We start from the raw sequence: 13,997 nt of genomic DNA, 5'->3' as shown, positions 1-13,997 counted from the left end.
TTTATTTTATTTTATTTTATTTTATTTTATTTTATTTTATTTTATTTATCTATCTATCTATCTATCTATCTATCTATCTATCTATCTATCTATTTATTTATTTACCTACCTACCTACCTACCTGCCTGTTTATTTTGTCCTCTAGTGGTTAGTGAATTACTTTGGGTCCTTATCAGTAGAAGACTCCCTAGAATGCCTCAGGGCCATGCTATCTGCCAATATTCGTCAGAATCTGCAGATCTGTGTTCAAGTGGCTTCCAAGTATCACGAACAACTGTCAACTCAATCTCTGATTGAACTTTTTGAATCTTTCAAGAGTTTTGAAGGTAATTAAGAGTTTCTGAATTGTTTTAAATTAAGATAGCCAAGAGGGGGTTTTGTTACAATCATGGGCTGTTGGAAATTCTTTCTACAAGATCAGTTTTATGAGATAGTTTTGAGTTTTATTTAATAAATGTCAACTCTTTTGTGCCAAGTTCTGGGGATGTGCAGTGAACGAGACTGTCTGCTTGGATATTTTAGAGGTGAATTAAAGGCAGAATTTTAAGACCCAAATATATGTAGTAGCTTTGTCAGAATTGTATAAAATAAAAATACGAATGATGAGGTATAATAAGATTTCATGCTTATGTTGTCTAAATCTTACAGTGGCAAATGTTTCTAGCCAAGGACATTTTGTAACTTGTCACTATGTAGTGGGTTTTCTCCATCTTCGCACTATAGTTAATCTAGGCTGGATAATTTATTTTGGGGGTGGGTTGTCATGTGCATGCAGGATATTCAGTAGCATCCCTGGCTTCTGCCCGGTAGATGCTAGTAGCATCAGCTGCACCAGTTGTGGCCACTAAAAGTGTCTTCACACATTGCCAAATGTCTGTCTTCTGGGAAGGAAATCACCTCATTTGAGAATCACTGCTGTACCAAGTACTAAATCACTGTTGGGTTACTTTTGGGTTTATTACCTTTTTTTTTCCTTCTTTTTGTCATAACTGTTCTCAATAGAAGGAATGAGAGATTTCTACTAGTTTTCTCTTTCTGTATGTTAACTATGCACTAAATTGATTTTGTTCATTCAAGTACAGTGTCTAATAGCCACGTGTAGCCACATAAAGTAATTAAAATTGAATACAATTAAAATTTTAGATCTTTAATTACAGTAGCCACATTTCAGGTGCTTAATAGCTGTATGTGGTTAGCAGCTCCCATGTTGGACAGTGCAGATCTAGAACATTTTCATCATTGCAGAATGTTCTGTTGGACAGCACTGTATTAAATTCTTTTCAAACTGCTTTTGTGTTTTTCCTATTAACTACATATAGGAAAAACCTGCTATAGGGGACATTTAAAATTTCTCACAGGGAATATGGTGTGATTATTAACTTTCATACTAAGTAGCTGTCCCTCTATTTCTCAGCTATTAGAAGACATTGAATTGTTCTGTAGGGATTAAAGTGTAAGTCCATTTATTGAACTGATTACTAGATTAATTAGTATTCTTAATTGAGCTATTCTTAATTCAGTATTTTGAGCAACCAGTTTTTTGGGGGGGGGCTTATTCAACATAACTTTTTAAACTGAGGTATAATTGTCATAGTATTTTTAATTGCTTAAATATTTTTCAGTTCTATCATTCTCAGAGGTGCATGTATCCTTAATTTCAGTTATTTGTCTCTTTAAGGTCTCTTTTATTTTCTGGGATCCATTGTTAACTTTAGTCAGGACCCAGATGTGCACTTTAAGTATATTCAGGCAGCTTGCAAGACTGGGCAGATCAAAGAAGTAGAAAGAATCTGCAGAGAAAGCAACTGCTATGATCCTGAGCGAGTCAAGAATTTTCTCAAGGTAAGTGGTTTTGAGTAATGCACTTTCTGGTTGGATTGACAATCAACAGTTCTACATGGGTTTCATCATAGTTTGAAAATATCTTTTTTTCCCTAAACGGGGAAATTTTTAACATTCTTGTATTTTGTGCTGAATTATTTCTTCCAAATGTGATACTCTGTGGTTTTGTCTGAAATAGGGAGGGAAGGGGCGCCTGGGTGGCGCAGTCGAGTCGGTTAAGCGTCCGACTTCAGCCAGGTCACGATCTCGCGGTCTGTGAGTTCGAGCCCCGTGTCAGGCTCTGGGCTGATGGCTCAGAGCCTGGAGCCTGTTTCCGATTCTGTGTCTCCCTCTCTCTCTGCCCCTCCCCCGTTCATGCTCTGTCTCTCTCTGTCCCAAAAATAAATAAACGTTGAAAAAAAAAAAATTTGAAATAGGGAGGGAAATTGGTAAATAATACCTAAGAATGATGAGCTCTTAAAAAAGAAAAAAAGAATGACCATCTCTTTAAAAGAAGAAAAAAAATAGCACTATGTCAAAGGAATTTCCTTTCTTTTATTTCAGTTTTGAAAAGTGGTTGGAGATTCTCCATGTCATTTTAGAATTTCATGTATGCTCCTTTTGAAGATTAAGATCAGCTTGCCCTCAGTGTCCTTTTCAGGAGCCTCTATTATATACAAAGCATTCTGTTATCTGAGAAACATCAGTTTACCTCTTATCAAATTAGCTTTTCTCTAGAAACTGAGTGTTAATTATATATAGTTCATTAAACTGAAGGTAAGATCAAACAGAAAAAACCCTCACTCCGTGGCACTAGTTATAGAGAAGTAAGAACTGCCTGTGTTGGAGTGGAAAGTAATGGTTAAAAGATCTTTAGCTCTTTAAAACATACTTAAGGGCACCTGAATTTGTTTAATGTTTACTTAACTTTATTTATACCCACTAGTTCCATTGTGAAAAAAATAAAACCAGAATTGGCATTTGTCGATAAAAATCAGGTAGACTATGGAACACTCAGATTACCCCTTTAAAATATATGTATTTATATATTTCATATTTGAATTATATGGAATGATTCCAGAAACTATGTATAAAATTCTTAAGTATTTTGTACCTTTTGGAAGCATTTTACCTTGAAACTAAAACCAAAATGTTTATTTTGTAATTCAGTAAAAAACATAGGCTTTTCCTATTCCTACACTGTTATTTTGGATAATCTATAGTTTTATTAACTGCTCCTTTGAAGAATCACTACTGGGTTCTAGATTAAATAGCTAAACTCTTAGAGGTTTTCCTGTAATGTAGTAGTTAAAATGTAGAAGTTGCCCCATAGTTTAGATTAAAAGATAAACACTCCCCCAGAGTATAACTTTATAATATCTTGGCCATCATGAGTATTCTGAGTAGCCTGGCCAGTCTGATGTATTTGAATCCATGTCTTTCTGGTGTCAAAAAGCCCTCCAAAGGAGAAGTATTTGATACTTCATGCTTGACTAGAGTATCCATGACAATAGTTCACTTCCTCCTTTGAGTATTGGCACTGTTTCCTTTTTTTAAAAAATACTACCAGACTCTTACACTATCTTTTTTATTGTTAGGAAGCTCTTGATTGTTAAGCTTCAGTTGTCATTTCTTTAGAATTGTGTTTTATATTTTTGAGTCGTTTATGTGCAAAACGAGACTAAACTAACTTTTTCACTTAATTATCTTAAACTTAAAAAAAAAAAAAAGATCTTCTGGATTCTAGCATGGTGCAGTCATAGGTTGCTTAGCCCCCCTGAGATGTAATGAGAGAGGACTCCCCTTCCATACATCACACTATGAATTAGGTGCAGATCTGGTAGAGTAGGGAAATGCATATGGATTTTGGGCTTTTAAACTAGTCAGACCTGGTTCAAATTCTATTTCTGTTATTGGCTATTATTCAGTATCTGTCTGTTATCTCAGGCAAATTAACTAGTATGCCTTAGTCTTGGTTTCTCCAACCAGAAGCTGTGTTGATCAAGTCAAGTACCTTGTATGCCATAGGTGTTCAAGTGATAACTCTTGTTAATATACTGTATTGGTGGGCCTGAAAATAAGGTAGAATCAGCCTACATATGCTCTCTTTCTATCAGGCAGGTTTTCTTTTTGGTTTTAAGTTATTCCTGACTTTGTGAAGGAATTTTAATTTCAGCCTAAGTTAGATGTAAACCTCGTGTCTTATCTTCAGTCTGAGATGGAAGCTCAGTACTAAGATGCTACTGTTGTTTTCAACCTTTCACCTCAGTGGTAAGAATGAACACACTAGGCCCTTTACTCACTTTATTGACCTGTATAGCATAGCTACAATGCTGCATCTCATCATCACTGTCATTAAACTTCAGTTTGGAGGTGTTAGCTATATGAGAATTGGTGGTATAAGTAAACTGTGGTAAGAAAAGTAATCTTGAACATTGAAGTGCCAATTATATGTTAGCCACCAGGAATACAGAGATTGGTAGATTATGACTTCTCTTTAAAGTAAGCTTGTGAGCCAGGATGAAATGATATCATTAGCATCATCTGACTCACGCATTAACCCTGTGGAACTGTGGCTGTCTGTAGAAAGCATGGAACTGTTCTTCAGACCCATGATGTGCTTCCTGCTGCCTTTGATCTTATTTTTTATCCTTTTTCTTTTCTGGTTGTACTTAAACCATACTTGCCTGCTTGTTATTCCTGCACCTCCCTGCCTCTCCTGCCTCAGGACCTTTGCTTGTGCCCTTTCTACTTTTTTTTTTTCCCCTTCAAATCTTCATGACCAGGATCTTTTACCTTCGTTCAGATTTCTGATGAAATGTCATGAGAACGGATGATGTCTCAGCTTATTACCCTTCTTAGAATAAAACCTATCCCTATTCCATCCTGCCCTCCCCCATATCCTGCTTTATTTTTCTTTAGAACATTTAACACTATAAGACATTGTTTTTCCCCCCCTAGAACATAAGTTCCTTGAGGGAATGCTGCAGTGCATAAGAACAGTTTCTGGTATGGAGGTACTCAGTAAATATTAGTTAAGTGAATAACTTAATGTTTAAGAAAACCTCTGAATGTGTTTATATAATTTCAGTTTTGATCTTAAAATCTTTAACCATAATTGCTAATGGGTAGCCTTTTATTTTAGTAAATAATTAAAAATATTAATAGCATCACTGTCATGTATGAAATCATACATGATAGGATAAAAGGATATCCTATCATGGATAGGATAAAGGATAAAAAGGATAAAAGGATAAAAAATAAGATTGCAAATTTAGGCAATCAAAAAAATACTAGTTTTTATCTACTTTTTCAATCTTAAATTGTCTTTGCCAGCAGAAATTTTAAACACTCATGCATGAGAATAGAACATCTAAGTAATCTTACATACTTCCAAGTGTATTTCCTAAGTGGTAAAATAAAGTCTATAATGTTTTATGTGGTTATTAAAGAGAGTAAAGAGGACTAGTGTGTTGATCCACTTTTTGATGTTCATTTAGTAGGAAGAACTTGGCCAACTGAAATCTTTTGGATAGGTAGATCCAGCATTTTGTCTAGAAATGATTCTAGCAGCTATTAGTAGAGAGTTTCCATGGTGCTAAATAAATAACAGCACATGCTTTAGACTTTCCTTAATGTGAAAAATCTGCAGCTGGACTTCCACTTCAGATTTACAGCCATTTTGATTTTTTTATTCCAGGATTTCTCCTGACTCCTAGATTTAGTTTGGTGTTACACTCTGATCACTTCATAGGCTAATTTTCAGTTACTTATAATTGGATGAGTGATATGTGCTAAACTTAGGAACCATTTTTTTGTAACATTGCAAATGTTCTTAGTGGCTGTCCATTGGGGAAAGTCCTATCCTGCTTAGTTCTCCTTGCTTAGTAGACTGCCATAGAGGAATCATTTATTGAGGAATGTTTTACTTTGTATAAATGAATTCCTGATGGAAACTGTTGTTTTTTGTGCTGTACCTTATGTCTGTGGAATGTAACAGGACATGTATCAGGTAAATGCCCAGTGTAGGTCTTATCTACCTGTCTGTAACATCTGTGTAAATCTGTAAGTAGGATTATAGCTTGGTATTTGTAATGGTAAAAGCAACTGGTAATTTAAAGATGTCTTTTCTTTATGTGCTTTTTTCTTTTCTTAACCTTTTTCTTACCACAGCAGCATGTGGTATATTCGTGGCTGTCACCATTATGCTGCTCCTTGTAGGCTGTATCGTAATAGTGTTAGGGGCTAGCCATATAGATTGGAATTTGGGAGGGGTAAAAAATCATTAGTTTGAAACAACTATGAGCCATTTTTGCCATTTTGACAATGTGACTGTAATTCTTAAATCAACACTCAATTCAGTTGAAATGTTACTGTTAAAGTCCCCAGTGTGATGGTTTTCTATCCTGAATGCCACTGGTGGCTCACAGATCTTAATTTGTTACTTTTTTTTGGTAAATGGTATATGTGGAAAGGACCTTTATGTGAGCCTCTCCCACCAGTGTAGAATAGATTCCCCTATTTTACATAAATTCGAAAGCTCACAGAAGGAGACAATTATGGCTTTTTTTTGTTGTTCTTTTTTCAGGAAGCGAAGCTAACAGATCAATTACCACTTATCATTGTGTGTGATCGGTTTGACTTTGTTCATGATTTGGTGCTCTATTTATATAGAAATAATCTTCAAAAGTATATAGAGATATACGTACAGAAGGTAAGTAATACTTAAAAGTACCATATTGTAGATTGTACTTCTCACACTATGGAAATCTTCATATCTTTCTGAAACTCTGTACATAATGGGAGTGGTCTGCTACAGTGGCTTTCAACTTTTTTTTTTCCCCTCCAGAAAAAGGGGAATCCTTATTTAGATTAGAATTTTACATTCAGGTATAAGTATGTAAACCAGAACAAACTGCTGTAGATGAAAAAGTTGGGTGACACCTACACACAACTTACTTGGTGACCTAACCCCTGAGGTGTTCGTCTGGAAGCCGTAGACTTTGAAAGCACAGTAAAACCATCTTAAATACTGATCTTAGAAACTTTACCTTCTAACTCCAGAAATCAAAAGGCAGTTCTGCTGTAATGGAGGCCTTTAAATTAGTCTTCTGTACACATTCTGTGACTGTAGCTTCTTTGGACTTACTTAATTTATGTGGAGCGATGTTGAGGTAATTATTTAACCAAGCCACACTTCCTGCTAACTTTTCCTGTCTACTTGCAAATTTAAACTCTCAGTTTATTACTGAATTTTAAAACTGAGCTAAAAGGAAATGAGTTTAATTTTTTTAAAACTTCTTTATGCTTTCTTTGCTTATTAAAGATAACGACATTTTTTTTTTTAACCATAGGTGAATCCGAGTCGACTTCCTGTGGTTATTGGAGGATTGCTTGATGTTGATTGCTCTGAAGATGTCATTAAAAATTTGATTCTTGTTGTAAGAGGTCAATTCTCTACTGATGAGCTTGTAGCTGAGGTTGAAAAAAGAAACAGGTGTGGTACCATTTTGACCTATATAACTGGGATAAATCAGTCTCTCTTAGCTTGGTAATGGATAAAAATACAACCTGTCATTTGCCTAAAAGCTGTTTAATAAAATGTGGATCATGATTCCCTGGAGACATCTAATTTAGAAGTGATAAGTTAGCTGTAGGTGCTGAAAGAAATCTGTTTTCTAAAACATTACAGCTTTGTCATATAGACATTATTTGCATGTTTTTAATTACAGCTGTGTGATTTGACTGTTTTTAATGTAAACTATGTAAAAGCCTCTTTTTACTTAGTTACAGTACCACTATTTTAGTAACTGATTCTTCTCTGATTAATTTTTCTCAAGTATAATGAGAGAAAAGGGTCCCTGCATAACTCTGGGGTTAAACTGATTTTTAATTTGAACCTTAATGTGATAATATGAATTCTGAATTTCCAGTAGAGGAAATTTCTAAAATTTTTTTCTAAAAATTTATTGTACCATGAAGTCTTTTTTTTTTTTTAGCTGGGACATTTTGATGAACTAGTATGTTTAGAAAGTGTGGATAGAGTAAATGAGATTGGCGGGTTGGTATAATAGTGGGAAATTACTCTGGCTTTGAAAGATAACGAGAAACGCTATGGGATTTAATTTTAACCTGGGTTGGTATAGGTGTCCTAATAAAGGTATTCATAAAATTTGTATTTGAATATTCCAAACATAGAAAAATTCTGTACTTAAGTACAATGGAGATCTAGAATACTGATTTTAAAAGCTTGAGCCTAATTTGAACTGATTATAGGTCATAACAATTTAATATTTAGAAGGAGGTTTCAGTTGACTCTTAAATCTTAATACCTGAAAATAGTCTTGTTTGTTGTGTATTCTAAGCCAGTAGCCAGATAGTTACAGCTAGACAATTTGGTCTTTAAGTTACAAGTTACATTGTGATAAACTAGATTCACACCTGAGTCACTAGTCTAAATGTGCCTTAGCTAACCTATATTCTTTTGATTGCCATGGCATATCTGCTTGGATTGCATGTGTTTATAGGATCTTGAATTTTTGCCTTAATACAAAAGTTGTGTCTTTACCCTAATGGGAGTGTATTCAAAATAACTACATGAATTTGGTAGCCAAAATATGGCCTACTGTTTTTCCTCTGGGAGCTTGTAATACTTAACCATGGTCAAAAGAGTGTTAGTCATCAGGACCATTGAAACATAAGCTACAGTGTAGTGAAACCATGATACTTGGTGGAGTGATCATATGACTGGCAGTATTATTAAACCTAGAGTTTCTTTTTTTTTTTAAACCTAGAGTTTCTAATGCTACCAGATTTTTTTCTCATTGTGTATTTAGGGTACTGACCCCTGTGGCTATAGGTAATGTCTGTTAATTGTGTTAAAATTATAAGAAACGTTAGGTAATCTGGCCTTTTTTCTCATACCACATACTCTTCTTCCAAATATCTAGATATTTTGTCCAGTATAAAAAAGAACAACATGAATCTGTGAATCTCTTCTTTCTGTATTCTATCTAGATAATGCGGCAGATAGGTCTAGGAGACTCTAAGGCTATCTTCTGTGTAATGGGCAAATCATTTAATCATCTCTGAATCTTAATTTCCCAGTTGGTAATGGAATTTTTGAGAATTCAAAAATTTTATGGGAAAACATTATATACCATATAAGGTACTTCTGTATTTAGCATGTCAAGAGTTGTGTGTGTTTTGTTTTGTTTTTTTATAATACAGCATGTGTGGTTTTGTGTGTGTGTGTGTATGTGTGTGTGTTTTTTTTTTTTAATACTAGATTGAAACTGCTTCTGCCTTGGCTAGAGGCCAGAATTCATGAGGGCTGTGAGGAACCTGCTACTCACAACGCATTAGCCAAAATCTACATAGACAGTAATAACAACCCAGAGAGATTTCTTCGTGAAAATCCTTATTATGACAGTCGTGTTGTTGGAAAGTATTGTGAGAAGAGAGATCCACATTTGGCTTGTGTTGCTTATGAACGTGGCCAGTGTGATCTGGAACTTATTAATGTGAGTACTAATAGCTGAATGTGTACAGAGAGAAGGCTGAATTTTTTAAAACCTGTTGCATAATGTTAAATTAGTGAATTTTGAGTTTAACAGTGGCTTTAGGTAATACAGAGCATTTCTTGTAGATGAGTGCTTTTTTAAAAAACTTTATTTGACAATAATTGTGAATTTAAAGTGGCCAAAATAACAAATTAAGTCTATCTTCACTTATTAACATTTTAATCCAGTAGTTTTCTCACTGTGTTTCATACATTGTCTCATACATAAACACACATACACACCATACATATGTATATGTGTGCACATAGGAGAGTAAGTTGCATACCTCTTCAGTGTATAATCCTAAGAGTAAGGAATTCTGTTTCATAACCACACTGTAGATACCAACTTTAGTTATTTTGACACTGATAGAATACTTTAATACCTGTTTTAGTCTAGTTTTGTCATTGACCCAGTCAGTGACATTTTATAACATTTTTTTCCTTTTAGTATAGGATTGCATATTGAATTTTAATAACAACTTGGTTGTGACTTATTCAGGTTTATATGTAAAAGTAATGGATTTTTTCACAACGAAACAATAAAAAGTGTGTATTTATATAAAGGAAATAACCTTTAAAGTAGTCTATAAGAAGTCATTACTTTTTGCCTTGAAACTAACCCATTAATATCTTACTTAGGTTTGCAATGAGAATTCCCTCTTCAAAAGTCTTTCCCGCTATTTGGTACGCCGAAAGGATCCAGAATTATGGGGTAGTGTGCTGCTGGAAAGTAATCCTTACAGGAGACCCCTTATTGACCAGGTAAAATTGGCAAATGTATTTAAGGTTCTTTTTTTTAATGTTTATTTATTTTTTGAGAGAGAGTGCATGCAAGTGAGGGAAGGGGCAGAGAGAAGAGGGAGAGAGAAATCCCAAGCGTGTTCAACACTTGTCAGCAGAATCTGATGAGGGGCTGGAACTTGCAAACTGTGAAATCATGACTTGAGCTGAAACCAAGAGTCAGGACACTTAACCAACTGAACCATCCAGGCACCCCTTAAGTTTCATCTTTTTAACTACAAATAAAACCTTTCCTGTCATCGTATACCCATATGTACTTAAATGGATCATATTTTACTATAAGAGAAGACTGTAAAAAAGAATGAAATAAAATTATACTAATACATATACATATGTTTATATATATATAAATTTATACACATTGTAAATTGAAAACATTTTTTAAAACCATGAAAAATTTTTTTAAAAAGTACAAATTGAGGGGCGCCTGGGTGGCGCAGTCGGTTAAGCGTCCGGCTTCAGCCAGGTCACGATCTCGCGGTCCGTGAGTTCGAGCCCCGCGTCAGGCTCTGGGCTGATGGCTCAGAGCCTGGAGCCTGTTTCCGATTCTATGTCTCCCTCTCTCTGCCCCTCCCCTGTTCATGCTCTGTCTCTCTCTGTCCCAAAAATAAATAAACGTTGAAAAAAAAAAAAAAAGTACAAATTGAATGTTGTTATAATGGTTCTTAAATTCTCCTGGTTGAAGTATAAATATGGAAGAGAATAAATCAAAAGCTGTTAATTCTTCATTCCTCTCCTAGGAAGCATTTCTAAGGAAAACTCCCATGTTAGATACAAAGCTTCCTATTAAAGAATCTGGGAGCCATATAACTATCAAAACATGGAGGAATTAGTCTGTATTGCCACATCTATGTAGTCGAATCATATGTAGTCATTAAAGTGATAATGAGGAGTGGTTATTGTGGATAATGTTTTAATCAGGAAAAAAAAATAGAAATTATGTAATTAGGGTGATTTTTTTTCAGAAGAATGGGTATATGTGGATGATATGGGTATATGTGGATCTGTGTAGAAAACACCTTTGTGTGGTAAATGTAAAGGTATTTTTCCTATGCCAGATTATTCTCATTAGACACCCTGATTTTTAGTACTTAACTCTATATTCTATAGGTTGTACAGACAGCCTTGTCTGAAACTCAGGACCCTGAAGAAGTGTCAGTAACTGTCAAGGCTTTTATGACTGCAGACCTTCCTAATGAACTCATTGAACTGCTGGAGAAAATTGTCCTTGATAACTCTGTATTCAGTGAACACAGGTATGCTAGAAGAAGGGTCCATTGGCTCTTTATAGTCAGTCTTTTTTTTTTTTTCTTTTTTTTTAATGTATTTTGAGAGAGAGTGAGAGAAAGCGAGCAGGGGAGGGGCAGAGAGAGGGAGAGAGAGAATCCCAAGCAGGCTCTACACCATCAGTGTGGGGCATGAGGAGGAGCTTGAACTCGCTAATCATGAGGTCATGATCTGAGCCCAAACCAAGAGTCAGATGCTTAACCAGCTGAGCCACCTAGGCACCCCCCTCTTATATTCAGTCTTAAATTGTGGCTTTTCAGTTTTGAGAAGGAACAAAAAGAAAAAGACTAGAGAATGTTGTCTGAATTATTACTCTTCTCATACACTCCTCATCCTGCCATTGAGACAAAAAAAAACTCTTGATAGCTGTAGTGTTTATTCTTCATGACTAATAAGCTTTTGAAATAATACATCCAAAAATTTTTTTTTTTCCTTAAAAGGAATTTGCAAAACCTCCTCATCCTCACTGCAATCAAGGCTGACCGTACACGTGTTATGGAGTATATTAACCGCCTGGATAATTATGATGCCCCAGATATTGCCAATATCGCAATCTGCAATGAGTTGTTTGAAGAAGCATTTGCCATTTTCCGGAAATTTGATGTCAATACTTCAGCAGTGCAGGTAGGTCTTCAGATTGCCTAAGTTGATTTACTGAAGGTACTGCCTTCTCTTGATTATTGTATGCTATACAGGCCTGTTAGGCCTGGCATAATTGATGGCTTGGGCAATAGAAAAAGCAATAAAATCCTAACCATTTACATGTAATTGCTGTGTGGCCAGATTCATTCTACTGTAACCCTAATTCAGAAATTGGTTGCCTAGGTCTTGATTGAACATATTGGAAACTTGGACCGGGCATATGAGTTTGCTGAACGCTGCAATGAACCAGCGGTCTGGAGTCAGCTTGCAAAAGCCCAGCTGCAGAAAGGAATGGTGAAAGAAGCCATTGATTCTTACATCAAAGCAGATGATCCTTCATCCTACATGGAAGTTGTTCAGGCTGCCAACACCAGTGGTATGACTTCTTTTATGTGTTTGTGACCTCAGAAAATGTACTGAAGCTATGATTAGCCCTAAGCATTAGGACATCGGTCTGTTCAGAATTTATATAGTAGTTAGATATTGCACGGTTACTTGTGAAGACATTTAGCACTCCATCTTAGTCCACATACAGAAAGGCTGCATTTTGTGAACTTACAAAGGTCCATAGGGAAGATTAAAATTCTCATAAAATTCTGATCGAGTTCTAATCTTACAACTTCAAGGAAAAGGATAATTAATAAAGGGGGAATTCAACTGTTCATTTGGTCAGTGATAATACAGAAACGGAACAGGAATTTTGCCATTTTAGATGCATTTCATTGTTTAGATTTGTTATTTTCTATATTGGTTCCTTAAAAAGGAAATTAACAATAATTTTCATTTACTTGAGTGAAAAATATTAGGATATTAGTGTTTGGATTTATTTTCTTCTTCATACCTAGGAAACTGGGAAGAACTAGTGAAGTACTTGCAGATGGCCCGTAAGAAGGCTCGTGAATCCTATGTGGAGACAGAATTGATATTTGCACTGGCTAAAACAAACCGCCTTGCAGAGTTGGAAGAGTTCATCAATGGGCCAAATAATGCTCATATCCAACAAGTGGGTTTCCTGTTCAGATTTTTTCAAAGTGTAGAAGTCAACTGTTAAGCAACTTTTTATTAGTAGGATCAACCCATCACAACTGATGATTCCAAAGGAAATACAGTGTTTATCAGTATTAAATTGAATTGTGACTTTGGAATGAGGATTGAGTTTAGGCCTACCAAAAATGGATTGTGTTTATTTGCGTTTGTTTGTTTCAGGTTGGTGATCGTTGTTATGATGAAAAAATGTATGATGCTGCTAAATTACTGTACAACAATGTCTCCAATTTTGGACGCTTGGCATCTACCCTCGTTCACTTGGGTGAATATCAGGCAGCTGTTGATGGAGCTAGGAAAGCTAATAGTACTCGAACATGGAAAGAGGTAATCTCAATACCAGTTTGAATGAAGAATTCAGATGTTTAGAAATCTCTTTAAACTGATTAATTGAATTAACCAGCCATGTTTACATTTGAGTTTATGTAGTTGAAATTTTTGTTATAGGTCTGCTTCGCCTGTGTAGATGGCAAGGAGTTCCGTCTAGCTCAAATGTGTGGGCTTCATATTGTAGTACATGCAGATGAATTGGAGGAACTTATCAACTACTATCAGGTAATGAACAAGAGTCTTTTATTAGTTGAGATCTATTGCCACAGATAGTCTTAAACTTTAATTGCGTATTTCCCTTATTCAGGACCGAGGATACTTTGAAGAACTGATAACCATGTTGGAAGCAGCACTGGGACTTGAGCGAGCTCATATGGGAATGTTTACCGAATTAGCTATTCTATATTCTAAATTTAAGCCACAGAAAATGAGGGAGCATCTGGAGCTGTTCTGGTCCAGAGTGAATATTCCTAAGGTAATCAGCCTTTTAACATTGTGAGGTGGCTCT

The 13,997-nt window shown here is 35.4% G+C and overlaps 1 protein-coding gene across 4 annotated transcripts in view; it reads left to right on the top strand.

The window, feature by feature from the left end:
- CLTC (clathrin heavy chain) overlaps window positions 1-13,997 on the top strand; it is a 65,936-nt gene that overhangs the window by 40,754 nt on the left and 11,185 nt on the right. For all 4 annotated transcript variants that reach the window (XM_040496953.1, XM_040496954.1, XM_040496955.1 and 1 more), the window contains 13 exons: window positions 146-326; window positions 1,679-1,842; window positions 6,410-6,535; window positions 7,176-7,318; window positions 9,110-9,344; window positions 10,025-10,147; window positions 11,297-11,442; window positions 11,914-12,097; window positions 12,299-12,491; window positions 12,961-13,118; window positions 13,322-13,486; window positions 13,607-13,714; window positions 13,797-13,964. In XM_040496953.1, the coding sequence (XP_040352887.1) occupies window positions 146-326; window positions 1,679-1,842; window positions 6,410-6,535; window positions 7,176-7,318; window positions 9,110-9,344; window positions 10,025-10,147; window positions 11,297-11,442; window positions 11,914-12,097; window positions 12,299-12,491; window positions 12,961-13,118; window positions 13,322-13,486; window positions 13,607-13,714; window positions 13,797-13,964 (2,094 nt within the window). The remainder of the gene's footprint in view (window positions 1-145; window positions 327-1,678; window positions 1,843-6,409; window positions 6,536-7,175; window positions 7,319-9,109; window positions 9,345-10,024; window positions 10,148-11,296; window positions 11,443-11,913; window positions 12,098-12,298; window positions 12,492-12,960; window positions 13,119-13,321; window positions 13,487-13,606; window positions 13,715-13,796; window positions 13,965-13,997) is intronic.

The sequence above is a fragment of the Herpailurus yagouaroundi genome, unplaced genomic scaffold, assembly GCF_014898765.1.
Source record: "Herpailurus yagouaroundi ecotype Mexico unplaced genomic scaffold, PumYag 189, whole genome shotgun sequence".
NCBI classification, from domain to species: Eukaryota; Metazoa; Chordata; class Mammalia; order Carnivora; family Felidae; genus Herpailurus; species Herpailurus yagouaroundi.
This window is presented reverse-complemented; position numbering and strand designations above follow the sequence as displayed.